The sequence below is a fragment of the Panthera onca genome, chromosome A2 (genome assembly GCF_046562875.1).
Source record: "Panthera onca isolate mPanOnc1 chromosome A2, mPanOnc1 haplotype 2, whole genome shotgun sequence".
Lineage (NCBI taxonomy): Eukaryota > Metazoa > Chordata > Mammalia > Carnivora > Felidae > Panthera > Panthera onca.
The window spans coordinates 5,483,835-5,509,989 of NC_138340.1; the positions used below are offsets into that span (position 1 = coordinate 5,483,835).

A 26,155-nucleotide genomic window follows, 5' to 3' on the forward strand; every position below is an offset into this window, starting at 1 on the left:
AACCACCCAGGTGGAGGTGCCCCAGGGCCACCATCAGAAGGTGGGGCCAGGGGGAGGGGCACAGAGGACCTTTTGGGGGGTCCCTCTCTGCAGCTCAGATGCCCCAGCATCCTTCACCAGGGTCCAAGTTCACATCGGGTGGTGCCAGGATGCCAGAATGGTGATAGGGGACCAAGGAGGGAGCAGTAACAAAGGACAGAGGATGACCCTGAGGGACCACACAGTATCTGCAGGGGACAAGGACATACCCCTTTGTCAGGGCTTAGAGAGCCAGTTTCCAGCTCATCTTGGTCCCTCATCTTCCTGTGTGGCCTTGGGCAAGCCACTTCCCCTCTCTGGGCCTCAGTTCCCACACATGTCATATTTGGAAGTCAGTGGTGATAGGGAAGGTGTTCCGGGAAACTCCGAACTTCAGAGGGTCTGCGGGCTCGGCCACTCTGAGTCCACAGCTGCGGCCAGAAGCTGTGTCCAGTGGGCAATGGGGGGCAGTGATGGTGTCGTGGCAGTGTGCCTGCATGTCTGGCTGTAGCGATCACAGAAACAGGAGGCGGGGAGGCCCGGCAGGGCCACACCACTCCCAGAAGCCTTCCAAGCAAGTATGGCAGGGGACACCCTGCCGCCAGCCGCGTCACCACCTGGTGAGGCTGAGGTCTGGCGATGACTGCGGTGACAGGGTTCAGGAGACCGTCACTATCGTGGGTCTAGACCCAGCAGCCTCCTAACACACACGTAAAGAGAGAGCCCAGGCTGCCTCTAAAATGGGCCCCCACCGCTCCACGCATCTGCAAACCACTTCGACTTTCATTTTTTGTCACTCTGTCAACGACAGCATGTGGCTGGGACAGTCACCGAGCCAGCCGCAGCAGGCACCTGACCAAGGTGGAGGCAGGGTGGTGGACCAGACAGCAGGGACTGCGTTCGTCTGGGAGAGAGCCTCTCCTCGTTTCAGAAAGCCCGTGACAAACCGGGGGTCACTGGCCGAGGACCCCTCTGGGTAGCTCACCCACCAAAGTGGCAGCTTAGAGCCCCGGGCTTGGGATGGGAATTCCTCGAAGAAGGAGCCAAGCCAGGAAGGCTCCGGCGCTCGGATGGGGAGACAGAGATCAAAAGAACACAGGAAATGATTTGCTACTTGAAAGAAATCCACCCCCTCGCAAGGAAGCTGTACAAAATGCTTAGTCAACGGTTTGCTCTCCTGGCGGGTTGCGGGAAGGGAGAAACTCAACCCAAGAGGACCACGGAGGGGAAAACAGAGGGCAGACCCCATCCACGAGGCCAAACTTCCATCCAGGGGTGCCGACTGCTTCCTGGCGGGGGCGATGAGTGCCGGGAAGAGTGTCGAAGGAGTCAACGGAGCAGTGTTCTTCAGGTGCTTCCCCAAGCCATGCACTGTGCCCTCGATGCAGTCCCCGTGGGCGATGCCCATTCATTGCTGTCATTGGTGATGGCAGCCGGGGGAGGCGACTCTCGGTTGCTGTTGAATGATGGGTGGTGGGTGCCCGGGGAGGGGGAGGGGAGTGATGGTGGTCATCGCCCATGGTCGTCGCAAGTTGGCGGTAACTGTGAGTCCCGTGGGTGCGTGTCGGCAGGGGCGATGGTTGCCGCCTGTCAGCCGGTGTTGATCTGTGGTTGGTGGCTGGTCGTCTTCAGGGCTGATCCGTGGAATGACGGTAGTCGGTGGCCACTCTTGCCCCGAGTGGGGTGGTGATGGCAGCACTTTTGGCTGTTGGTCGTCCGTTGCTGATTTTTGACGACCGCCCTGGCGATGGTGGTGTGGGAACGGCGGCCTTAGTGGAAGTTGGTCGTGTGTGGCCGTGGACGGCCAGTGCTGTGAGCGTGGCAGCGGCGGTGGCCGTGGCGGTGGCAACGGTAGGGAACTTGGCGGCGGGACCCGTTCCCTGTTCTGTGTGACGTTGACGGTGGGTGCCATGATTGAGGTTATCGGCACCTTTTGTTTGACTGTGAGGGCAAAGGGGGTGAAGGCAGGAGCAGGTTATTCTCGGGGATGGTGATTCGGTGAGGGTGACGGTGGTTGTTTCTAAAGCGCAGACATAAAGCTGTATGTTATGTGGCTGCTGAGTCCACAGGCAGCAGCCGCGGGGATGGACAGAAGTGGCCAGGGGCCCAAGAGAGAGTTCGGGTGGAAGACTGCAGAAGGACAAGAGTCCCCACCTGTCCCCAGAGGAGAAGGGCCTCCAGCTAGGCCAAATGGACACCGAGAGCCCTCCCCCCAAGGGAAGGGGGACCTCAAGAGCCTTTGGAGGCGAGAATGCTGTTTGCACGGTGCAGGGATGCAGGGCGTGGCCCCAGAACCCCACCGAGTTTGGGGGAGGACAGGACCAATGCTCCAGGGACACACCAGGGGCTGGGGCTGGGGCGCTGTGCTGCATGGCAATGTCATACCTCCTCCCTGCTGGCGACCACAGCTCACAGGACCCCAACGAGGAAGGAAATGGCTGTTTCGTTGTTCTCTCCTGTCTGAGGCTCTTCTCATCACCGCCCAGGAGCAGGGAGGCCAGAGCAGTTAGGGCGAGTTGCAAAAGCTCCCTCATCCAGCCCTTCCTCCTGGCCTTGTGCCCTGAGCCCGGGGGACTGGCCAGCTCGAGCCTGCCCCTGCCGCTGCCAGTGGTGAGAAAGGCTAGTGGGTCTGCTTCACACCCTTGGCCTCGCTGAATCCGTGCAGCTAGCCGCCCCGTGAGGTCAGTGTTCCCATTGTCCAGATGAGACAACGGAGGCAGGGAGATTAGGTGAATTGCCACACGACCCAAAAGTGGCAGGGGATTTCAACCCCGTGACTCCTAAGGTCACGCTTTTAACAGCCCCCTTGACCTGCGATCTCTTGCTCCCCCCTACCTGATGAGGGGCTGTGTGGGTCTGGGGGTGCCTTCCCCCCACGTGCCCCAGGCTGCCCATCCCTCCAGCCTCATTTGGGCCTAGAATGTCCATCCCAAAGAAGCTGGAAGCCGTGCTCCCCAAGCCGTCCACCTTAGACTGGGGGGGAGTCTCTCTGAAGAACCTCCCACCTCCCCCCCAGCCCGGACTCTCTTTCACAAGAGCCCCATCGGGTTGAGTCATACTTAGCTTGTGGTCAACTGTGACCGCAACCTCTTCATTGCACCCCCACCCCCAAAGAAGGGACTTAGAAACACACTTGGTCCACGGAGACTTGGGAGCCACAGGGAGACGGGCACCCGTGACACAGGGCAAGCGACGGTCTCATCCCAGTGGTATTTCACCCATTCATTCACTCACTCAGCAAGCATCTATACTCCTGTATCCTGCGTCAATCACTGATCACTTCCTCTACATGCTCCTGGGGTCGCCAGCTGCCATTTTCGAGGCATCTAGTGTATTTCTTCTCTGCACTGGCTCATTTACTCCCCTCAGACAACCCACGGAGGAAGTTTGTTATGGAACCCATTCTACGGAGGGGAAAACTGAGGCTTGGAGCCGTGAAGTGGGCTCCCCAGGCCTCGCACCCACCTGGTCCCACGCCAAAAGTCTTGACCGTCCTTCCACATGCTGTACTCACCTGAGCAAAACCCTCTCTTCCTCCACTACAAACAACCCACAGATTTGTCACTGCAGGGGGCGGAGGGGGAGGCGGGTAGGAGTGGGTCTGGGGGTTTCCAGTGCCCAGGGCAGGACACAGAGGGGGAAAATGTCAGTGGCTGCAAGAGGCAGAGGACCACTCGGCTGGATGGGGGAAGACGGAAGGGACAGGAAGAGGAAACAAGTCCTTGGGGCCAAGAGAGCCAGACATAGCCAGCATCAGGGCCTCTGACCTCAGAGCAAGGAAATGGTCTCGGGTCTCACTCGGCCCAGCTTGAGGGGCCCAGGAGCCCAGAGACCAGGTTAACCCACTGGGGAAACCCTGGTCGGGACCAACCTTGTCTCTGATCTGGAAACACCGACCCCGGCCGCCTCTGACCCGGACTGGGCTAAGGGTAGCAGACAGCCTCTCCAGTCCTCTTCAAGGTCCTCCCTTCCTGCTGTGTGGCCCCTAGGAGGACAGCTAACCTTTCTGTGCTGTAGTTTCCCCTTCCACAAAGCGGGCCCGGTCATAGTACTGACCTCAGCATGTGCAGGACGGTTCAGTGAGATTGTTCACGGAAAAAGCCTAGCCCACAGTGCGGCACACGGTAAACCCCAGTGGGGTGTTCGCTATTGTTTCCATAGTTACCACCCAAAACCCCACTCCTCAGAGGTCTTCAGAGAGAGGATCCGCTTCCTGTACCCCCCGTACGTCCCCACCCACTCACTTCCCCACCCACTGCTGGCTCAGAGAAAGAGTAGGCCTCCCCCCAGCTCCGCCTGCGGCCCCTGAATGACACCAGTCCGTGAATAATACCCCTTTGCTCCCCGATTTCATCCTCTCTCCTCGCCAACGCACTCGGGTCTCCCCATCTTCAAAACGGGAAACATGCCCGCTGACCCCACGGCTCCCCACAGCCTCTTGCCCTCTTCCCCTTCTCAGCCAGACCGAGAGCCGTCCTCACTCCCCGTCTACACCTCCTGACCTCCCAATCTGACTGATGAATGAGGTCACCAGCACTCTCCAGGGGGCCCCTCTGTCTCCGGCGAGCTTGGGCACTCTTTGGTAGCATGACTCCCTGTTTCTGCCAACTGGCCCTTGTCATCTCGGAGCCTCACCCGCCCCGGCTGCCTCCAACCTCCCAGCTAACGCCCTGCTCAGCCCCTGTCGTAGGCACCCTCTCTGACCCCCGCACAATGCAGCTGGCACAACTCTGTCCTCCCCACTGCCCTGCCCACAGCACCCCGGGGTTCCTAGTGCATCACGGCCAGCACCCCCTTCTTATAACAAACATCATGGCAGGCCCCCCCCCCCCCTTGAAGCCCTGAAATGAAATTCACAGACAGGAGCGCCTGGGTGGCTCAGCCAGTTAGGCGTCCGACTCTTGATTTTGGCTCAGGTCACGATCTCACAGCTCGTGGGTTCGAGCCCCGCATTGGGTTCTGCACTGACCGTGCCGAGCCTGCTTGGGATCCTCTCTCCCCCTCTCTCTCTGCCCCTCCCCTGCTTGTGCTGGCTCTCTGTCAAAATAAATAAATAAAGTTTAACGTTTATTTATTTTTGAGACAGAGAGAGCATGAATGGGGGAGGGGCAGAGAGAGAGGGAGACACAGAATCGGAAGCAGGCTCCAGGCTCTGAGCCATCAGCCCAGAGCCCGACGCGGGGCTCGAACTCACGGACCACGAGATCGTGACCCGGGCTGAAGTCGGACGCTCAACCGACTGAGCCACCCAGGCGCCCCAATAAAGTTTAAAAAGAAAAGAAAAGAAATTCACAGACAGTGAAACACACTGACTCCCATCCTTCCAAAAATAACTCACGTGAGGGACGCCTGGCTGGCTCAGGCAGTAGAGCATGTGACTCTTGATCTCAGCGTCATGAGTTCAAGCCCCACGTTGGGTGTGGAGCCTACTTAATCAAAAGTAAATCATAATAATTAATGCGATCTCCTAGAATGCGAAGTCATTTGCACTCTCTATATGCACATAGAGAGGAAAAGTGCTCAGGCCAGTGGCCCACAGCCGAGCACCCAGAGCCACCAGGGATTCACAGGGGGACCCAGGTCTATCTCAGTGAGCGGACGGCCCCACTCACAGGCTGATGTCAAGGGACGTATCGGCCACACTAACACCACAACGGTTCGAGCCCTGCGTCGGGCTCTGTGCTGACGGCTCAGAGCCTGGAGCCTGCTTGGGATTCTGGGTCTCCCTCTCTCTCTGCCCCTCCCCTGCTCACTCTCTCTCTCTCTCAAAAATAAACATCAAGGTTTTTTTTTCTTACTGCTGACCAAGTCTTAGTGAAATCTGAATGAAATTAAAATCCCCCTTGACACAGGGTAGTTGCATTGCTAGAAGATGCCGAGGCAAAAAAAAAAAATACATCTATTTTCTGTCTATGCATAAGATAGAAATTGGCTCTACATCCCAGTGGTTACTAACAGTTACATCGCGTGAATGAGCGTCTGGTGGGGAGCAGCGGGGGCTCTGATCAGGGCGATTATTTGTGTGCACATTGGTAGCTGCAGCCCGCTTACAATGCCAGCCAGTCTCCATCCCCGGGATAATCAAAAATGCTCCCCAATTCTTTTTTTATTTTTTAAGTTTCATTTATTTTTGAGAGACAGAGACAGTACGCGTGAGCACAGCAGGGGCAGAGAGAGAGGGAGACAGAAGATGTGAAGCAGGCTCTGAGCTGTCAGCACACAGCCCGATACGGGACTCGATCTCACAAACCGTGAGACCATGACCTGAGCCAAAGTCGGACGCTTAACCGACTGAGCCACCCAGGCCGCCCCATTTGCTCCCACAACTCTCAAAGTGTCCCCAAGAGCAACAGGGCCCTACTGAGAACGCTCCAAGCTGCTGCTGATGAAGTCTGAGTTCCTTGGCTTGGCATTCAAGGCCCTTCAGCACCTGGCCCTGGTTGACCTCCCCTCCATTCATCCAAGCGCTGCCTCACTTTTCCACTCGGTTCTTTCAAAAGAGCCCCGAGGCCGAGTTCAGCCCAGCATTTGCCCGAGCCCCTGCCCTCGGGAACTTCCACACCCGAAGATGTGGCCAGTGTGCAGGATGTCCAGAGCGGGGACAGGGCTGTGGTGAGGGACACCCGGGGAGCTGCGGGGATCCTCAGCGTGGCCTGGGGTCAGGGAGGCCTTCTCACAGGACATGTCACCTGAGCCAAGTGTGAAGGCACCCACCAGGCAGGAAGGATGCTCTGAGCAGAGGCGTGGGCATCAGCACAGCTTGGAGGCACTGAGGTTAGGGACCGAAGGAGGTTTACCCGGGGGGGGGGGGGGGGGGGGCGGGGGGGGGCCAGGTCACCAGCACACAGTAGGCGCGCCAGAATCCTTTGTGGACCGGATGGATGGAAGAGTGACGGGAAGCCACAGACAGGTTTTCAGCTGCAGAGCAGAGCAGGGAGAGCAAACGTGCCATATGGAACTCCCACTCTGACCACTGACCTCAGGCTGGAAGCAGCGAGGGGGGTTCAAGCCCAAAGCACCACCCCCCCCACCCCCGCACTCCCTCCTCCGCTCTCAGCTCCTGCTTCTCTGCACCTTGGCCTGGCTACTTCGCCCCCCCGCCTGCTGCGGCTTTTCTCCCAGCTCCTGAGCAAAGCCCTTCTCGAACTCAAGCCCCACCCAAACAGCCCCTGGGGCCCAGGCACTCCTGCGGGTGGTTGCAAGCGCCTGGCCTTTGCTGTCAGGCGGAGCCCACGGTGGAATCCCACACCCCTGGAAACAATGTAGCTGTGTCCTAGTCAAGCCTCAGGCACTTGCCAAGCCTCTGTCCCTAGAGCCCCCTGAGCTGCCGTGAGGGTGGCGGGCTTTGCCCCTGGCCTCCCAGCTTCGGGCCGTCCTAGGTGCTTGGGGAATGTCAGTTCTGCCCCCGGGGCCCGTCCTCACAACCGCGTGCGTCGGAGAGGGGCACCGGGCCCCTCGCGCCACTCCAGTTTTGGCACCCAGAGCAGTTCCTCCGTCACATCAGCCTTGAAAGTGAGCGTGCTGCTGCCATTTTACGGATGGGGCCACTGAGGCTCAGAGCGGTGTTGGATCACCCAGCCGGGATTAGAGCCCAGATCTACCCCCCACCAAGAACTGGGCTCGTTTACTGCCTGTGGCATCCATCGGTGAACCCCGCTCTGGCTGATGGCATGTCCAGGATCTGACCTCGCACTTCCCCTGTGCAGGAACCCCCCAGTGTCCCCAGGAGAGACTGTGGCCCCTCACCCACCTCTGCCCTACAGCGGCCACACGACAGTGACCCTCCTGCTTGATCCCTCCCTGCGTCTCCCCTCTCCCTTCCCTGGAACCTGCCTGGCAAAACACGGGTCCTCTTTGAAGACTTGATTTTGATTCCCAGCATCCTTTGCTCTTGGGGTTCCCCCGCCTCCCCCTGCCAAATCTGGATTTCTTTCTCTGCCCTCGTTCCTTGTTCCTCCATCGGGTCATTCCTGCCAGAGCTGAGAAAGGGCTCAGTCCCAGGCCCTGCCCTCCAAGAGCTCCTGGTCTGGGCATGAGGGGCTTCCTGGAGGAAGGGGGCATCTTATCCAGGCATGAGAGCATCTGCCGGGGAAGCTCCAGGCCGCCATCAGTCACCGGTCTGCCAGACTCCTCCACGGCAGGGGTACGCTGACCCTCGAGTGCATCTGAGACAGCCAGTATGTTTAAGTGTCCAAGGCACCGGATGAGTTCAGTCAGGCTGAAAAGGGAAAACGTTCCAGGCAGGCTTCCTGGAGGAGGGGTCTTTTGGGGGAGCCTCTATCTGAGTCCTCTCCCTGGGGCTGAAAGAAAGTCTCACCTGATTGAAAAAAAAAAAAAAAAAACTGAGGAAGGAAATGAGAAGGGAAAGCTGTGGGGGCGGAGGAGCAGGCTCATGGCTGGGCACAGAGGGCAGAGGTCACGGATGTGACAGGCTAGCGTGCATGACCATGAGAGAGGAGGAGGAGAGTGGGAGGAAGGAGGCCACCTAGGGGTGGAAGGGGTGGGCAGCGGGTCAAATGCCCTGGAGAAGTCAGGGACTCAGCCTGGGCCTGGGCAGGGAGAGGGGGCTGGAGAAGCGAGGGGCAGGAACTCTGAAGAAGTGAGAAGGAGGGCGAGGCCCCCGCCCCCCTGCCCAGCAAGCCTCCCTCCACTCCCGACTTCCCTCCTGCAACAGCTGCCTGGCACCAGGGTCCCCTCCATGACAGTGGGACACCAGGTGGAGGGACCGAGAACAGAGCCCCCCTCCTTGGGGGCAGGAGCCTGCTCTCGACCTCACCCGGCCTCTCCTGGTGTCCCCGAAGTGGGGAAGGACGCAGGCAGGTGGCCACAGTGCAGAGTCAGAAGCTGGTGACGGAGGCCAGCGGGGCGGGCGGGGGGCACGGAGGCGTCACTCCACCCTCCCCACCCCCCTGCCCCCCCCCACCCCCGCCGCGTCCCCTCTGCAGGGGCTCACCCCCGCCTGGCCACCCCCCACCCCAGGGCAGCAAGGAGCGCTTCCACTGGCAGAGCCACAACGTGAAGCAGAGCGGCGTGGACGACATGGTGCTGTTGCCACAGATCACCGAGGACGCCATCGTGGGCAACCTCCGCAAGCGCTTCATGGACGACTACATCTTTGTACCCTGGGCCCCGGGCGGGGGCGGGCAGACGACGGCGACAGGGGCGGGCGGAGGAGGGGTGGGAAGAGTGGCAGGGGGACGGCAGCACAGAGGGGACCGACCGACGACCGACGCCAGGGCAAACGATGGGGGGGGGGGGTGCTGGGAGCGCGCCGGGTCGGGGGAGGGGACACAGGCCGCGACAGCGGGGCTCTGGCCCCCACCACCCCCTCTGCCCTGGGTAGCTCAGCCACAGCGCGTCTCCCCTTTCCGGACCTAGGCCTGTCTTCCCCCGGGTCCCCGAGCACGTCTCCGTAGCCCCATCTCTTCCTCTGAGCAAGGGGGGCTCTGGAGGCCGCAGGGGCTTAGGATTAAGGGACAGGGGCGCAGGGGGGACCAAGCCAGCTCGGCCACTGCACCGCCCTTAACCACACCACACCCCAGACCTACATCGGCTCTGTGCTCATCTCCGTCAACCCCTTCAAGCAGATGCCTTACTTCACCGACCGCGAGATCGACCTCTACCAGGGCGCGGTGAGGCTGGGGCCGGTGGGGGAGGCGCAGCCCCAGGACCCCTGGCCCCCAGCGCCACGCTCAGGCCTGACCTTCTCCCCCAGGCTCAGTACGAGAATCCCCCGCACATCTATGCCCTCACGGACAACATGTACCGGAACATGCTCATTGACTGTGAGAACCAGTGTGTCATCATCAGGTACGGGGGTTGGGGGGGCGGGGGGCGGGGGACGGCGGTGCCCAGGCCCCACAACAGCCTCGCCAGCCCCGAGGAGGTTTGCTCAGAGCTCCTGATCCAAACGGGACCTTGCCGTCCCCCCTTGCCCCTGGTCCCGCTTCACTTTGTCACCAGCTGACCCAGGATATACTTATTTATTCATTATGTTATTGTCTGTCGGCACATTCTAAATGTCAGCTCTGAGACGGCAGGGATGTTCCTCTGTTTTTTCACTATTGCTTCCCCGGAATCTGATATGGTGCCTGGCACACGGTAGGGAACGAACGAATGAATGAATGAATGAGCAGGCACCAGAAAGGGTACTTATTCCCTCCAACCCCCCTCCCTGCTGTCTGCTGATCATTCTCTCCCTCACCCACCCCCCCCCCAGTGGAGAGAGTGGAGCAGGGAAGACGGTGGCCGCCAAATACATCATGGGCTACATCTCCAAGGTCTCCGGCGGGGGCCAGAAGGTCCAGGTGAGGGGAGAATGGAAGGATGGGCAGGGTCTCCCCACGTGCACAGTAATGAACCCCCAGGACCGCCTACCTCGTCCTGACCTCTTCCCACCTCCACCCGCCTCTGCCCACAGCACGTGAAGGATATCATCCTGCAGTCAAACCCACTGCTAGAGGCCTTCGGCAATGCCAAGACCGTGCGCAACAACAACTCCAGCCGCTTTGTGAGTCCGCAGCCCTGCTTTGGAGCAAGGGCTCCCTCCACACACGCGCACACACACACACACACACGCACACGTGTATTCCCAGCAATAGAGGAACTACCTGCTCCTGGATGGGAGACTCACTTCCTGCTTATGGTCCATCTGAAAAAGATTCCCCCGTCAGCTGAACTGCAGTGGCCTTGACTTCCTTGACTTGTCTGAGTAACATTCTTCTATATTTCCTTGGCTGCAATCATGCTACGTCCGTTCCTATTCACATTTCAGTTCCCGATTTATTCTCTCATCCGTTGTTTCTTTTAACAAATCGTTCTTGGGCTTCTTCCTTCCGTCAGGTGTTACGCTGAGCCTAACAGAAGACAGAATAGGTCAATGGATCTGGAGTTATGGTCTGATTCTATCACTATTTAGATTTGTGGGTTGGACCAAAAAAAAAAAAAAACAAAAAACAGTGTAACTTCCTGAAGCTCCTGTTTTCTCATCCATAAAATGGAGATGGTGTTAATATCCATCTCACAGATCTCAATAATTCCTGCATATGAAAATTATTTAATAAATTCCATATGCTAATACAATTTATTTTATCCCCCTAAATATTATTAATTATATTTTTTCTAACATTCTTTTTTTTTTTAATTTTTTTTTTTTATGTTTATTTATTTTTGAGACAGAGAGACAGAGCATGAACGGGGGAGGGTCAGAGAGAGGGAGACACAGAATCCGAAACAGGCTCCAGGCTCTGAGCTGTCAGCACAGAGCCTGACGCGGGGCTCGAACTCACGGACCGCGAGATCATGACCTGAGCCGAAGTCGGACGCTCAACCGACAGAGCCACCCAGGCGCCCCTCTAACATTCTTTTTTAAGATTTTTTAATTTGGGGAGAGGGTGCCTGGGTGGCTCGGTTAAGCGTCTGACTCTAGATTTCGGCCCAGGTCATGATCTCACAGTTTGTGAGTTCGAGCCCTGCAACAGACTCTGTGCTGACAGCTCAGAGCTCACTTGGGTTGTCTCTCTCTGTCCACCCCCCTCATCTCTCTCTCAAAATAAATATTTTTTTAAAAATTGTATGGCTGGGGCACCTGGGTGGCTCAGTCAATTGAGCATCCGACTTCAGCTCAGGTCATGATCTCGCAGTTCACGAGTTCAAGCCCTGAGTCAGGTTCTGTGCTAACAGCTCAGAGCCTGGAGCCTGCTCTGGATTCTGTGTCTCCCCTTCTCCCTACCCCTCCCCTGCTTGTGCTCTCTCTCTCTCTCTCAAAAGTAAATAAACATGAAAACATTTTTTTTAAATAAAAATAAAATAAAATATAAATCTTATGGCTTAGGATTTTTTTAATGAAGATTTTTTTTTTAATTTTAAGTAATCTCTACGTCCAACATGGGGCTCGATCTCACAACCCCAAGATCAAGAGTTGCACACTCTACCAAATGAGCCAGCCAAGCGCCCCTATTTTCTAACATTTTTATCATGTAATTATATTTGAAGTATTTTCCTCAACGTTTAGTATTAAAAATCTCAAATACACAAAAAAATGGGGAGAATTGCATAGCGAACACCTGCTGCCCCCCTCCTAGGTTCTGTTGTTAACATTTTGCTATACTTGCTTTATCATGAGTCCATCCATTCATTTTTTTTTTTTTTTAAGTAAGCTCCACACTCCATGCGGGGCTTGAACTCATGACCTGAGATTAAGAGTCGCATGCTCCACCGACTGAGCCATACAGGCGCCCCGATTTCTTTCATTTTTTTTCTTTGACTTCTTTCAAAGTAAAATTTGCATAGAGCAAAACACATTAAAGCGGATCATGCACAGAGTTTGGAAAAATGCGTGCATCTGTACAACCACAGCCCTATCAACATACAGAACATCACCATCACTCCAGAAAGTTCCCTCCCTTTTTCGGTCAGTCTCTGTTCTCACCTCACCCCAGAAGCAACCACTCCTCTGGGACTTTTTTTTTTTTTTTTTTTAACAAGAGATTAGTTTCGACTGTTCTAGAACTTTATATAACTGGAAATCGCACCGTATGTGTTTTCAAATTACTGATACACACAAAAACATGGCTGAACCTCAAGAACACAATCATGTTTTATTTTGCATATAATATTATGTAACATATATGTTATAGATACATAGGGCTTCTCTGCCCTCCAACCTTTGCCCAGAGTAGAACCCAGAGGTTGGCAGAGGCCAAAGAAGGGGCCGTGGAGCCCTTGCTCTGGGCTCAGGGACAACACGGGAGAGACACCCAGGATCACTGAAACTAGCAACATCCCCCAGGAACATGGAGGGCTCTGTGTTGCGATAGAAGACCTGGGAAACTGGTCAATAAAGTGAGGTACTTCTATGTGCCCGGCACAGGGCTGGATGCCCAGATGTGGACTTGAGTCAGCCGAGAAGGAGCAGCTTAAACAAAGGCGGGAGGGAAGGAGCTGATGCCAAGTCAGTAAGGGGGAGTGGAGAGCAGAGTTGAGGTCACACGGGCAAGAGGGTTCAAGAGGCCAGGCTCCTAAGGCCCATCCTCGACTCCTCCCCCACCGGCACTGCCGGGACCCTGGGGGTCTAACGTGTCTCTCTCGGCTTCAGGGCAAGTACTTTGAGATCCAGTTCAGCCGCGGCGGGGAGCCAGATGGGGGCAAGATCTCCAACTTCCTGCTAGAGAAATCCCGTGTGGTCATGCAGAACGAAAACGAGAGGAACTTCCACATCTACTACCAGGTGCTGGGAAAGGGGCCGCGAGATTGGGGCAGGGGGAGAGCCCAAGGGGAGACGGGGGGGAATGTTGGTGCCCAGGAGCCCGTGACAGTGAGGACTGGGGGGTCACAGGGGCTGTGCAGTCCCACGTCAGATGCATGCGCACTGCTCACCCCCCAGCTGCTGGAAGGAGCCTCCCAGGAGCAGCGGCAGAACCTGGGGCTCATGACCCCCGAGTACTATTACTACCTCCAGTCGGACACCTACAAGGTGGATGGCACCGATGACCGGAGTGACTTCAGTGAGACTCTGGTGAGCAGTGACCACCAACACCAGGAAACCGGGGCCCAGAGAGGGGCAGGGACTTGCCTCACGTCACACAGCAAGCGGGTGAAACAGGCAGGACAGGGATCCCGGTGTCCTGACTCCGTGCTGTGGCCCCAGAAGTCTAACCCAGGAGGGCAGGGCGGAGGTGGGGATCCGTGGCACAGGCCCTGTCCCTGTTGTGCCCGCAGAATGCCATGCAGGTCATTGGGATCCCACCCAACGTCCAGCAGCTGGTCCTACAGCTTGTGGCCGGGATCTTGCACTTGGGAAACATCAGCTTCTGTGAAGACGGGAATTACGCCCGGGTGGAGAGTGTGGACCGTGAGTGTGGGTTCCGGGGACGGTGGGGCGGAGGCGTGAACTGCTTCCTCCTAGTTCGACCCCAGGAGGGTCAGAGCCCACGAGGACAGTATCTGAGTCACTGGGCAAAATGGGGAGTGCCACAAGCATCGCAGGAGGCCCAAGAGCTTAACTGGCTGCCCCCTCCGCCCGGCAGTGCTGGCCTTTCCCGCCTACCTGCTGGGCATCGACAGCGGGCGGCTGCAGGAGAAGCTGACCAGCCGCAAGATGGACAGCCGCTGGGGCGGGCGCAGCGAGTCCATCGATGTGACCCTCAACGTGGAGCAGGCGGCCTACACCCGCGACGCCCTGGCCAAGGGGCTCTACGCCCGGCTCTTCGACTTTCTTGTGGAGGTAAGAGGCGCCGGGGCCAGGCAGGGGGAGAGGCGCTGCCCCAGAGCAACCTGGGCTTGGACCAACCAAGTGGGGAAGGCAGGTTTGACTGTCACCAGCCATCAGAGTCATCAAGCAGGGGCAGGAGCCAATCAGATGGATGACGTGGGCGGAGGCTCCTTCTGGCCGAGCCCAGGAGGGAGGGGGCTGCTGGAACCATCCAGGCCTGCACTGTGGGGGTGGAGACAGGTGGGGGCATCTGAGAGGCACCAGGGGGCTAGCAGAAGGACAAGTGGTGGACTGGATGGGAGCGACAGGAACAGGACGTGTCAAGGCCAGGAATGGTGACAATACCGTAGTAGCCAACATTATATGACACGTAGTCTATGCCAGGTACGGTTCTCAGTGTTCCTACACACCAATTTAATTCCCGTACAAAGCCCTGCAGGGTAGTTGCCATTATTAACCCATTTTAACGATGAGAAAATAGAGGTGCAGAATGGTCAAGGGCCAAAGCCAGTTCGCAAGGTAGGAACCCGGATGTTCTGACACCTGGGTTTCTCATGGGGGGGGGGGGGGTGCCGCACACAGAGCTGGAGAAGGCAGGAGAGGAACAGGCATGAGGGGACATAGCCTGTGAACGTGGCTAGGAGCGCAAGAGAGTGGCACGCTGGCACTCACCTGCTGTCCCCACCCACATTACAGGCCATCAACCGTGCTATGCAGAAGCCCCAGGAGGAATACAGTATTGGTGTGCTTGACATCTACGGCTTCGAGATCTTCCAGGTTCGGCCTCTGCTCCCCACCCCCCTACCCCCCCCCCCCCCCCCCCCGCGCCTTGGCTGGCCCAGTGGTCCCAGGAGCCTCCAGCATCAGGCCCCTGAAGGCAGCACCCTTTGCCTCCCTTGGCAGAAAAATGGCTTCGAGCAGTTCTGCATCAACTTTGTCAACGAGAAGCTGCAGCAAATCTTTATCGAACTCACCCTGAAAGCCGAGCAGGTGGCCAGGGGCCAGGGGACACTGGGGGTGGGGGCGGGGACAGCCAGGTGGCCAGGGGCCAGGGGACACTGGGGGTGGGGGCAGGACCATGAAGGTTGCCGAGGAACCAGGGGACCCTCCCCCCTCCAGCCCCCATTCCCACCTCTCTCTCTGCTGAGCTGTCCAGGCCCCCTCATGAAATCTCCTTTGGAAGAGGTTTTCTGCCTCTTTAACGTTCACAAGGGCTGGGGAACAGCCTCCTCGTCCGTTCCTCCAACGATTATTTACTGAGACCCTGCTGTGTGCCAGACACTGTTTGCAGTGCGGGGAAGACTGCCATGCAGGAGATGAACAAAAATTCCTGCTGTTTTCATCCTGCCCATCCTGCAGAAGCAGAGCCTGAGACAAGGATTCAGGGCAAATATCAGGCGAGGAGAGAGGAAGTGAAAGACTCACTTAAAAAAAAAAGGGGCGGGCAGAATAGGATATGATGATGAGTGGGTTATGCTGCAGGCAATTGGGGCCAATTTCTGCTGAGCCCTGGGGGACACTGTAGCGCAGACCTCAGAGGTGGTCCACCCCAGGAGCCACGGAGCCAGGATATTTATGAACCGGCTCCTGTCTGTCTGTGGCTAAGGGCTGCCAGGGGGAGAAGTTCCAGCCTGCCTCACACAGGGCCACAGACTTTGTAACTGGAGACGGCCCTACGTGGTGAGGTGGGGAGATATGGGAACACCCACCACACCTCCTTCACCCACCTTGTGAAGCATGCGTTCTAGAAACATACACACCCTCTGCCCAGACACCCATCCCCACCCCCGCCCCCTGTGCCTCCCCCAGGAGGAGTACGTACAGGAGGGTATCCGCTGGACCCCCATCCAGTATTTCAACAACAAAATCGTCTGCGACCTCATTGAAAACAAGCTGGTGAGGACTGGGTCAGCTTTGCGGGTCCGGGTCTTGCCGGGCCTGGAGCCGGGCCTGGAAGAGGGGAGGGGGGATTCGGGCCCCCTGCTCCCCGCTAGGGGACAGATGGAGCACAGTGAAATACCCATCAGCCACCTCATCCACTCACTCTGCCCACCTGCTTGCATTTCACTTGTTCACTCAAAGAACCTTCCGCCCCAGGGGCCCTGGGGGGCTCAGTCGGTTAAGCATCTGACTCTTGATTTCAACTCAGGTCATGATGTCACAGTTCATGAGTTTGAGCCCCATGTGCTCTGTGCTGACGGTGTGGAGCCTGCTTGGGATTCTCTCCCCTTCTCTCTCTCTCTCTCTCTCTCAAAATAAATAAACTTTCAAAACAAAACAAAACACCTTCCCCATGGCAACCTGCTCAGAGACAGAGGAAGGGGTCAGGCTGACAGGTCCCCCACCAGGTCATCCCAGTCTGGGGGAAGGGGCGAGGATCCTCGGTGGGTTTCCTCACCTCGCCCTGCCCCCCCCCCCCCCAGCTAGCTTCCACAGCCACTCCCCACCCCCCACTTTTGCTCTTGTATGTGGAAGCCCCGCCTCCTCCACTCCCTCCGCGATCAGGGGAGCCGGATGGGGGCAGGGCCCCGCCAGGCTGAGCCACCCGCCCGCCTCCCCGACCCGCAGAGCCCCCCGGGCATCATGAGCGTCCTGGACGACGTGTGCGCCACCATGCACGCCACGGGCGGCGGCGCCGACCAGACCCTGCTGCAGAAGCTGCAGGCGGCAGTGGGCACCCACGAGCACTTCAACAGCTGGAGCTCGGGCTTCGTCATCCACCACTACGCGGGCAAGGTGCGCGGTGCCCCGCCCCGGGCCAGCCGCAGCCTCCCAGCCCCCTGGGTGAAAGGAGCCTGCAGGGAACCCCGGTCAGAGCTGCAGCACTCCAGCGACCCCCTTCTCCACCCCTCCCACGCACCCCCAGGAACTGGCCTGGGTCCCCCACCCTGTTCCTTCAGCCAGACCTGCAGAAACCCACTGGCCCCCGACCAAGGTCACAGCTCTCCTTACTCCCAGCGCAGCTCCCACTAACAGGGCGGAAACTCCCTCCCACTGACCCCACCTTGTGCACCAGACCCTCCCCCGCAATCTGAGCTGCAAACCCCACTAACCCCTGACCCAGGACACGGCCTTCCAACTCAAACTCTAAGGCCTACGCGGCAAGCCGCTACCCTCCAAAATGGGCTGGAGCCCCCTCCGGACCCCTACCCAAGACTCTAGAAATCCGCTGGCCTCTGACCCTGGCCACGGTCTTCCACCCCGCAATTGACAGGACTACAGACTCTCCCACTGACCTTCGGTGGTCAGCAGACATCCCCAGGGACCCCCTGCCCAGGCTGGAGCCCCCTGCCCCTTATTGTGAACTATAGGTACCCCCCGATCCTGTCAGCCCAGAGCAGGCCCCCACAGGACCCCTGACCACCTGGGCTGTAAGCAGCACCCCTCAGGTCTCAGCCCCGCATTCCCCCCCAACCCTGTCTCCCTCCAGGTCTCCTACGATGTTAACGGCTTCTGCGAGAGGAACCGGGACGTCCTGTTCTCTGACCTCATAGAGCTGATGCAGACCAGTGAGCAGTGAGTGACCTCCGGGGACACATCCTCCTAGGGATTGTGGGGAGGCTGGGGACCACTCTGTCTTCCCCAGAGCTCCCATCACGCCGCAGACTTTGTGAGTGTGGCTGTCCACAGGGACGGTGTTTCTAGTGACTGGTTAGCCCCCCGAGGCCCACAGGAAGAAGTGAGGAAAGCCCTCAGAGCTCCTTATGGCCCATCCAGTGCTCCCCTGCGCCAACCCAATCCACGTGGGGTGTGGACGGTTTCCCCGGTTACACCGTGAGAACACAGCACGCCCTGCATTTTTCCGTGTTAACACATATGGACCCATGGCTCCCATCTCCCTGACCAAAGCTGCATGCCGGCGTCCATTTTTTGCCTTTTTAACCTCAGAAATTTGTCCAGGCTCTGCTGTGTGCCAGGCACGATTTGAACCTGTGGGGACGGAGGACCGGACAGGTCGGAGAACACGGCTGCTCTCACTGAGTCGAGAGCCACGCGAGGAGACAGGTGTTGAACTAGGAAAAAAAAAAAGGCAAATAGAATATAGTGTCGCATGAGAGTCGTAAGACAGTGGTCCGTAAAAGGCTGAAATTATGGCTCCTGAACACCCTTGGAGCTGCCGACAAATGTGGCACCTCAGACCCCACCCCACAGCCACTAAATCAGAATCTGCGTTTCAACGTGACGCCCCTGATGCCTCCTCGAGAGCCACGTGCACATTTGACCTTGAGATCCAATGATCTCGACCGGCACTGTCCCTTGTACCCCACATCCACGTAGAATCCGAGCTGCACGCATCATGACTTTCAAACAGCTGTGTCCAGGTACAACTTGCATGCCATTAAATGCGCTCGCCTCGAGAAGGGATTTTTAGCCAGCGCGTAGGATTGTACAACCATGACCCCTACCCGTCTGGGAACATCTGCATCACACCAGAAAGATCCCTTGTGCCAAACTGCACCCAAACCTTATTCCCAGTATGTGTGCAATTTTAAATTCCCTAGGGCACACTGAAAAAGTAGAAAGGTGGGGGCGCCTGGGTGGCTCAGTCGGTGAAGCGTCTGACTCTTGATTTCGGCTCAGGTCATGATCTCGAGGTTGGTGAGTTCGAGCCCCATGTCGGGCTCTGTGCTGATGGCTCAGAGCCTGGAGCCTGCTTGGGATTCTGTCTCTACTCCTCCCTGGCGCTCTCTCTCTCTCTCTCTCTCTCTCTCAAAATAAATAAACTTAAAATAAATTAATTAAAGTAAAAATCAAATAAATACGGAAAGTAAAAAAGGTGAACAGGTGACATTAAAAAATATTTTCTTAAGCCCCACATACCCCAAATATCATTTCAACATATAATCCATATAAAAATTATCCATGAATGAGTATGAATTAATTATGAATGGATGAACTACATCCTCTTTCCCCATATTGTGGTACTCTGTGAAATCTTTTATGGATTTAACACTCACAGCGCATCATGATTTGGACAGGCCGGGTCTCAAGGGCCTCGAGAACCACAGGTGACCAGGAGCCGCCATATTGGAAAGGACAGAGCGGTTGTTCTCAAAGTAGGGTTCCTGGGCCAGCAGCAGCAGTATCAGCTGGGAACTCACTAGAAATTATCGGGCCCCAGCCCAGATGTGTGAATGAGAAACTCAAGAGGGATGAGGTGGGGCCCAGCCATCCGTGTTTTAACAAGCTCTCCTGGTCATTCCAGTATCCACTGGAGCAAGCATTGAAAAGGAAAACTAAGGTGATAAAGGGCTGGAGATTGTGGTAGGCATCACTCTTTTTTTTCTTTTTTTACCTTCTTTTATTTCCTTTTTTTTAAAGTTATTTATTTATCTTGAGAGAGAGAGTGAGCAGTGGAGGGACAGAGAGAGAGGGAGAGAGAGAATCCCAAGCAGGCTCTGCACCGTCAGCGCTGAGCCCCATGCGGGGCTCGAACGCACGAACCTTGAGATCATGACCTGAGCTGAAGTCAAGAGTCAGACGCTCAACTGGCGCCCCTTACTTTCTTTAACTTTCTAATCGTGATAAAATACACACAATATAAAATTTACCTTTTCACCGTTCGGAACTGAACAGTTCGGTGGCCTTAAGGCACATTCACAACGTCGGGCAACCATCCCTACTCTCTAATTCCAGAGCGTTTTCATCTTCCCAAATATGTACCGATCGAGCAGTCCACTCATCCTGGGCTGTGATGGTCAGGGAAGGTCCCCCGGAGATGAGGGAGAGAATTGTGAATGTGCCAGGGTGTCTAACCAATCCCCTGCTGAGGGGCGATGTGACTGTGCCCATCATGGCGACCACAGGCAGGGTCACAGCAGCAGGCTCCCTTGTCTGTGGCTCTTTGCACACGCACGTGAGCCTGTGCATGTAGGATTGTTCCTGAAAGGGGACCTGCCCCTGTTGCCTGAGATGCCGCATCCCTTGATAGGTGTTCGTACTTAATTTAACTTTGTTCTATTTTACTTGCTACCCGAGCCAAGCGTGGTCACCGAGGCAGAAGGAACAGGTGCAAACAAATCAAACCGAAAGGACAAAAGCAACTCCCTGGTTCTCAGCATTACACCCCCCACACTCAGGGAGAACTACGCTTTGCAGCGCGTCCTCTAGGTCACGGGCGTCTAGGTAGCCTCCCCTCTGGGAGAGGGCACCTCTAATTCTCCTGTGCCCCCTGCCCAGGGCCTTCCTCCGAATGCTGTTTCCTGAGAAGCTGGATGTAGACAAGAAGGGCCGCCCCAGCACCGCCGGCTCCAAGATCAAGGTGGGTCCCGGGCAGGAGAGGAGGAGCTGGGCCCGGGGAGGGCTGGGGACAGTTCTCCACTCATCCCAGCCTCTGTCTCTCCTGCGTCCTGGGGCCTCTGCCCCTCTCTCTGGCACCCTCTGTCCAGCAGGGTCTTCTTCCAACTCTGGGGGGGGGGGTTCTACCAGCTTCCTCGATGTCCCCCTAACTCCCTAAATCCAAACTGAACCGTCCATCATCTTAAAAATTTTTTGGCCTTTTGGCTGTATGCCACTTGGATTGTGGGGGGAAACATGTGAAAGGGACCATCGTAACCATTGCTAAGTGCGTAGCTCAGGGACATCGAGCACACTCACACTGGGCCACCATCCCCTACCATCCGTGCCCAGGACTTTTTCATGTTCCCAAACTGAGACTCTGTCCCCATGGAGCACTGACTCCCCGCCCCCTGACTCCCACATCTTTTCTGTCCTGTGGACGGGACTCCTCCAGGGACCTCCCGTGAGTGGAATCAGGCAGGACGTGTCCTTCTGTGTCTGGCTTACCTCACTCAGCGTAACGTCCTCCAGGTTCGTCCATGTTGTAGCTGGGGTCAGGACAGCCTTCCTTTTTAAGGCTGAAGAATCTTCCGGTGTACGAACGGGCCACATTCTTCCTATCCACTCCTCCGTGGATGGACACTCAGTTGCTTTCACCTTTTACCTAGTGAATAGTGCTACGATCAACTGGGTGTCCCATCCTGAAAACATTTTAATGACCGTGCCTTAAGCACTTAGTACTGGCAGCAAATGCGGGGACGCTTTCCGTGCATGGGACTAATCCCACCCCCATGGGACGGGGGGACCAAGGCTCAGAGAAGCACAGTCACTGGCCCCGATCACACAGCAGAGGACTCTCATGCCGCTCCCTCCAATCCCCCCACCTGGGACGATTTCCTTTCTAGTCTCCTCCAAGGGACTAAAATGCACAGGGCTGGCCTCTCAGGCACACACACACGTGATTCCCTACTCCCGGAGGACCGGCTCCCCGAAGGACAGGCAGAAATGTTCTGTGCACATGTTCTGAGTGCTCAGCTAGCCACCCGCAAATGTTTGCTGAGCACTTGTGATGTGCCAGATTGAGCGTTGAGTGCTGTGAACACGAGAGCTTCTCGTCTGAGGTTGTCAACCCTGGTGCTAATGGAGGTATATGCACAGACCAGGGACACCCGACCCCGTGGTGCACTGGGAGCCAGCCCTCACTTAGTGCGTCTCTGCCTCTTGGGTCTGTATCCAGGGTGGGAGGAGAGAGGGTCCGAGGGTCCCATCGCTCCATCGCCCCCGCCTTCTCCTCCGCCTCAGAAACAAGCCAATGACCTGGTGGCCACGCTAAAAAGATGTACACCCCACTACATCCGCTGCATCAAACCCAACGAGACCAAGAAGCCCCGCGACTGGGAGGAGAGCAGGTGACTACCAGCTGGACCCATCCACACTTCCTGTGCCCCCAGACGGACCCCTCCCTCCAGAACCCGCCCAGGGTCATGGGACTCATCCCAAGACTAACCAGGGCTGACCCCTAGGACCAGTGCAAACCTCCTCAGGGCCCCGGGTTTATACCTACTACTGACCACGACCATCCAGACTGCAGGGATGACCCCAGACTGACTGCAGGATGACCCAGGAACTAGCACAGTCCCCTCAGTCCCCAAACCCTAGGACGCACCCCTAGGATGAACTCTGGAACTGACCACAGAACTGTCACAGACCCCTCCCTCCCCAGAAGCTGGGTCCCCACCCCCACAGGACTGACTCCCAGGCTGACCCCTGGCACTGGCACTGAAGTCCCCCCCCCCACACTGCCCCCGGCGCGAATCCAGACCCACTGGGCCCCACGTCTGCTCCTTCCAGCCCTGCCCAGCAGCACCCACCCACTCCCAGGACCAGGAGTACCCCGCAGGGGACTCAAAGTGCCTTCCCCTTTAGGGTCAAGCACCAGGTGGAGTACCTGGGCCTGAAGGAGAACATCAGAGTACGCCGGGCTGGCTTTGCCTACCGTCGCCAATTCTCCAAGTTCCTGCAGAGGTGAGGTGTCCCCGCCCACCCCTGGCCCTAACTGCCACCCCGCAGAATATCCACCAGCGGGGACGTGGACTCCAAACCCTCCCACGTCCTCTGCCTCCAGGTACGCCATCCTGACCCCGGAGACGTGGCCACAGTGGCGTGGGGATGAACGTCAGGGGGTCCAGCACCTGCTTCGGGCAGTCAACATGGATCCAGACCAGTACCAGATGGGGAGCACCAAGGTCTTTGTCAAGAACCCTGAGTCGGTGAGTGTGAGAGGCAGACAGACTTCTCCGTCTGGAAAGCGGGGGGAGGAGAAGGCCCCCGTGCAGGACTGGGGTGAGGATTAGACAAAACGGGAAGTCTCCTGCCCAGTGTGTGGCACATAGCAGGTGCTCAGAAAAACCGGAATTAGCCAGACGGTCCCCTGGTGGCCAGGAGGCAGGTAGGGACACGAGTGGCCACCTGTGGTGACAAGCCCCTTGTGAGGGAGAAGAACTTTCTATCCTTCTTCTCTTTCTGCTTTCTTCCTTTTTAACTAACTTCTATTTCTTTAACATTTATTTATTTACTTTTGAGAGAGAGAAAGCGAGGGGGGAGGGGCAGAGGGAGAGGGAGAATCCCAAGCAGGCTCTGCACAGTCAGCCCAGAGCCCGATGTGGGGCTCGAACCCACGAACCGTGAGATCATGACCTGAGCCGAAACCAAGAGTCGGACGCTTAACCGGCTGAGCCACCCAGGCGCCCCTTAACTAATTTCTTTCTGTACCTTCTCCTAGCCTGCTTTCTCTGTCCTCTTCCTTCATTGCTTCATGGACACATGGAGTCCCTGGGCTGGAGACTCGTGTCAAAGTGGCGGTTGGCTTATCCCAAGACCTGCCCCAGGCCCCGATCTGTCAAAGAAAACCCTCGTTCTGTATCCTCCAGTGCAGAAATAACCCCTCCAGCACCTTATCGGCCGCTCTCAGCCTTTTCTCAAAAGGTCGGGAGCACCACCTAGTATATGGGGCCTCTGCCTTCAGGGGAGTAACAAAGTGACGACGACAAATCTGTCTTGGGGACCTACCGTATAGCATTGCGACTCTAGATAACACGGCTGTATTAGATACTGGCAGGTAGATCTTCAGGGTTCTCACCACAAAAGAAATGGTAACTATGTTATGCGTGGAGGCGCTAGCTGATCTATAGCGGTCACCATTCTGCAATATGTACATGTATCCAGTCAACTCCTGTACGCCTTAAATTTACACAATGTCACGCGTCAGTTATACCTCAGCAAAGCTGGACAGGGGTAGTTTTTTTAAAAAAAGCAACAATGACAGGGCGCCCAGGTGGCTCAGTCAGGCATCTTGACTTCGGCTCGGGGCATGATCTCGCGGTTCGTGAGTTCGAGCCCCGCGTCGGGTGTAGAGATTACTTAAAGATATAAGTGTAAAGGGGCAGCTGGGTGACTCAGCTGGTTAAGCATCAGAGTCTCGATTTTGGTGCAGGTCACGACCTCACTGTTCGTGCGATGGAGCCCCGCGTTGGGCTCTGCACTGACAGTGCAGAGGCTGCTGGGGATTCTCTCTGTCTCACCCCCTTCCATGTGTTTTCTCTCTCAAAACAAATAAATAAAACAAACAAACAAACAAAAAAAGAAGTAAAATAAAATCTTAAAAAAATTAAAAATAAATAGATAGATAGATAGATACATAGATAGATACATAGATACATAGATAGATAAAAACCTGGGTGGCCCAGTAGGTCGAGCGTCCGACTTCAGCTCAGGTCATCATCTCGCAGTCCGTGAACTTGAGCCCCGCATCGGGCTCTGTGCTGACAGTTCAGAGCCTGGAGCCTGCTTCGGATTCTGTGTCTCCCTCTCTCTCGGGCCCTCCCCTGTCTGCACTCTGTCTCTGTTTCTCTCTCAAAAATAAACAAACATTAAAAAAAAATTTTTTTAAATAATAAGGCAGTGCAAAGAATCCCCTAGGGCCTGCCTGGCCACCTGCTGCTATGTGAGGATTGGATGGCAAATCGGGAGTCGGCCTTCTGGATGTGTTGTGCTGGCTCACTACACTCCCACGCAGATCTTATGTTCCCCTGCCTGGACCAAGCTGGATTATTGGCACGCGGCACTTGATCTCAGGGTCGTGTGTTCAAGCCCCACATTGGGCATAAAACTTACTTTAAAAAAAAGAAAGAAAACAAAAGGAAAAGGAAAAGGAAAAGGAAAGGAGAAAAGAAAAGAAAAGAAAAGAAAAGAAAAGAAAAGAAAAGAAAAGAAAAGAAAAGAAAAGGAAAGGAAAGGAAAGGAAAGAAAAGAAAAGAAAAGAAAAGAAAAGAAAAGAAAAAAGAAAAAAAAGAGAAAGAAGAAAATAGTCTGTTTCGGGAGGTCGGGTTCTCTGTCCCCCAAACTTGTCTGTACCGATCTCTAGAGCTTTCCCTATGGATGTGCTCTGCTCCAAGAAATGAGAACAGTCTGGAATTGCATCCAGAGTAGATCTTTTTACTGACAGAAACTAGCATCACAAACCAAAATTGCCCATGACTGGAACTGATCGGGAACAATTCAAATTGTAGCAGTTGAGAAAGAAAGGGAGGGAGGGTCAGAAAAAGAGGATGGGAGAGACAGAGAAAGAGAATCCATCCCACTGGTTACAGGCAGTTTGCAAAATCTGACTCCGAAAGAAACATGTAAAAATTGACACTGGGAAAAAAAAAAAAAACAAAAAAACAAAACAAAAAAACGGAGTCAACAAGGCTAGCACTGGCTAAGGCTATCTAAGGTAAAATCAAATTCTGACAAAAATTATTTCCATGGCCGGAAACAATGAAATTCACACAGGGAAAAGTTTGGTGGGAAAATGTTGTAAGGAAAAACAAGACTGAAAATTTGCACAGGAAAAAACTGGATACAGTTTTTAAAAAAAAAAAATTTTTTTAATGTTTATTTATTTTTGAGACAGAAAGAGACAGAGCATGAACGGGGGAGGGTCAGGGAGAGGGAGACACAGAATCTGAAACAGGCGCCAGGCTCTGAGCTGTCAGCACAGAGGCGGAGCTCGAACTCACGGACCGTGAGATCGTGACCTGAGCCGAAGTCGGCCGCTTAACCGACTGAGCCACCCAGGCGCCCCTGGATACAGTTTTGTAACTGTTTATAACTATGCTGTATCACAATTGATCAAAGAATTAAGTTACCGTAACGGAGGTGGGGACTCTGTCAGCCAGCCCACATTGGGATGATTCTGATTTGAATTTGGCTCCTTGTACACATGGACTCAAACTATCCTTGGCTGTTTCACACACCTGCTGGCCTTCCCTGCCCGTCACGCTGCGTGTGTTCCTTTCCTGTGGCTGCTGTAGTGAAGTACCACCGACTGGATGGCTTAACCCAACAGAAATTAATTTCCTCACGTTTCTGGAAGCTGGAAATCCAAAATCAATGTGTCCGCGGGGCCACGGTCCCTCTCAAGTCTGCAGGGAAGAGCCTTCCTTGACTCTCCCTAACTTCTGGTGGGTGCCGGCCAACCTTGCCATTCTTGATCACTCCAATCTCTACCTCTGTCATCACACGACCTTCTCCTCTGTGTCTGGGTCCAAATTTCCCTCTTCTTATAAAGAAACCAAATCATACTAGATTGAGGGAGGGCCCACC

At 55.9% G+C, this 26,155-nt stretch overlaps 1 protein-coding gene and 1 long non-coding RNA gene across 7 annotated transcripts in view; one reads left to right on the plus strand and one right to left on the minus strand.

Moving 5' to 3' along the window:
* Positions 1-26,155, plus strand: part of MYO1F (myosin IF) — a 32,903-nt gene that overhangs the window by 170 nt on the left and 6,578 nt on the right. The window contains exons 1-19 of one of the 4 annotated variants that reach the window (XR_013554336.2): positions 6,839-8,161; positions 8,998-9,135; positions 9,561-9,650; positions 9,734-9,828; positions 10,238-10,325; positions 10,439-10,528; positions 13,115-13,246; positions 13,403-13,534; positions 13,738-13,870; positions 14,046-14,242; positions 14,927-15,007; positions 15,134-15,220; positions 16,040-16,126; positions 16,799-16,966; positions 17,661-17,746; positions 20,411-20,492; positions 21,812-21,918; positions 22,436-22,534; positions 22,635-22,779. Coding sequence is in view for 3 of the 4 variants with exons in the window: in XM_078443499.2 (XP_078299625.2) it covers positions 8,051-8,161; positions 8,998-9,135; positions 9,561-9,650; positions 9,734-9,828; positions 10,238-10,325; positions 10,439-10,528; positions 13,115-13,246; positions 13,403-13,534; positions 13,738-13,870; positions 14,046-14,242; positions 14,927-15,007; positions 15,134-15,220; positions 16,040-16,126; positions 16,799-16,966; positions 17,661-17,746; positions 20,411-20,492; positions 21,812-21,918; positions 22,436-22,534; positions 22,635-22,779 (2,148 nt within the window). In the remaining variant the exon portion in view is untranslated. Of the gene's footprint in view, positions 1-6,838; positions 8,162-8,997; positions 9,136-9,560; positions 9,651-9,733; positions 9,829-10,237; positions 10,326-10,438; positions 10,529-13,114; positions 13,247-13,402; positions 13,535-13,737; positions 13,871-14,045; positions 14,243-14,926; positions 15,008-15,133; positions 15,221-16,039; positions 16,127-16,798; positions 16,967-17,660; positions 17,747-20,410; positions 20,493-21,811; positions 21,919-22,435; positions 22,535-22,634; positions 22,780-26,155 lie in introns of those variants that run through there. The other 3 variants (XM_078443499.2, XM_078443498.2, XM_078443500.2) reach the window with 3 other exon arrangements.
* LOC144612755 (uncharacterized) lies at positions 1,763-25,901 on the minus strand. Of its 3 annotated transcripts, XR_013554340.2 has the most exons (8): positions 25,807-25,901; positions 24,243-24,420; positions 24,011-24,111; positions 23,784-23,884; positions 21,017-21,173; positions 10,652-10,874; positions 8,134-8,335; positions 1,763-1,959 (listed from the first exon to the last, which is right to left on the minus strand). It is a non-coding gene; the product is annotated as an uncharacterized LOC144612755 (long non-coding RNA). The 3 variants fall into 3 exon arrangements; XR_013554338.2 differs by lacking the exons at positions 23,784-23,884; positions 24,011-24,111; XR_013554339.2 differs by lacking the exons at positions 23,784-23,884; positions 24,011-24,111 and having other exon boundaries at positions 10,629-10,874.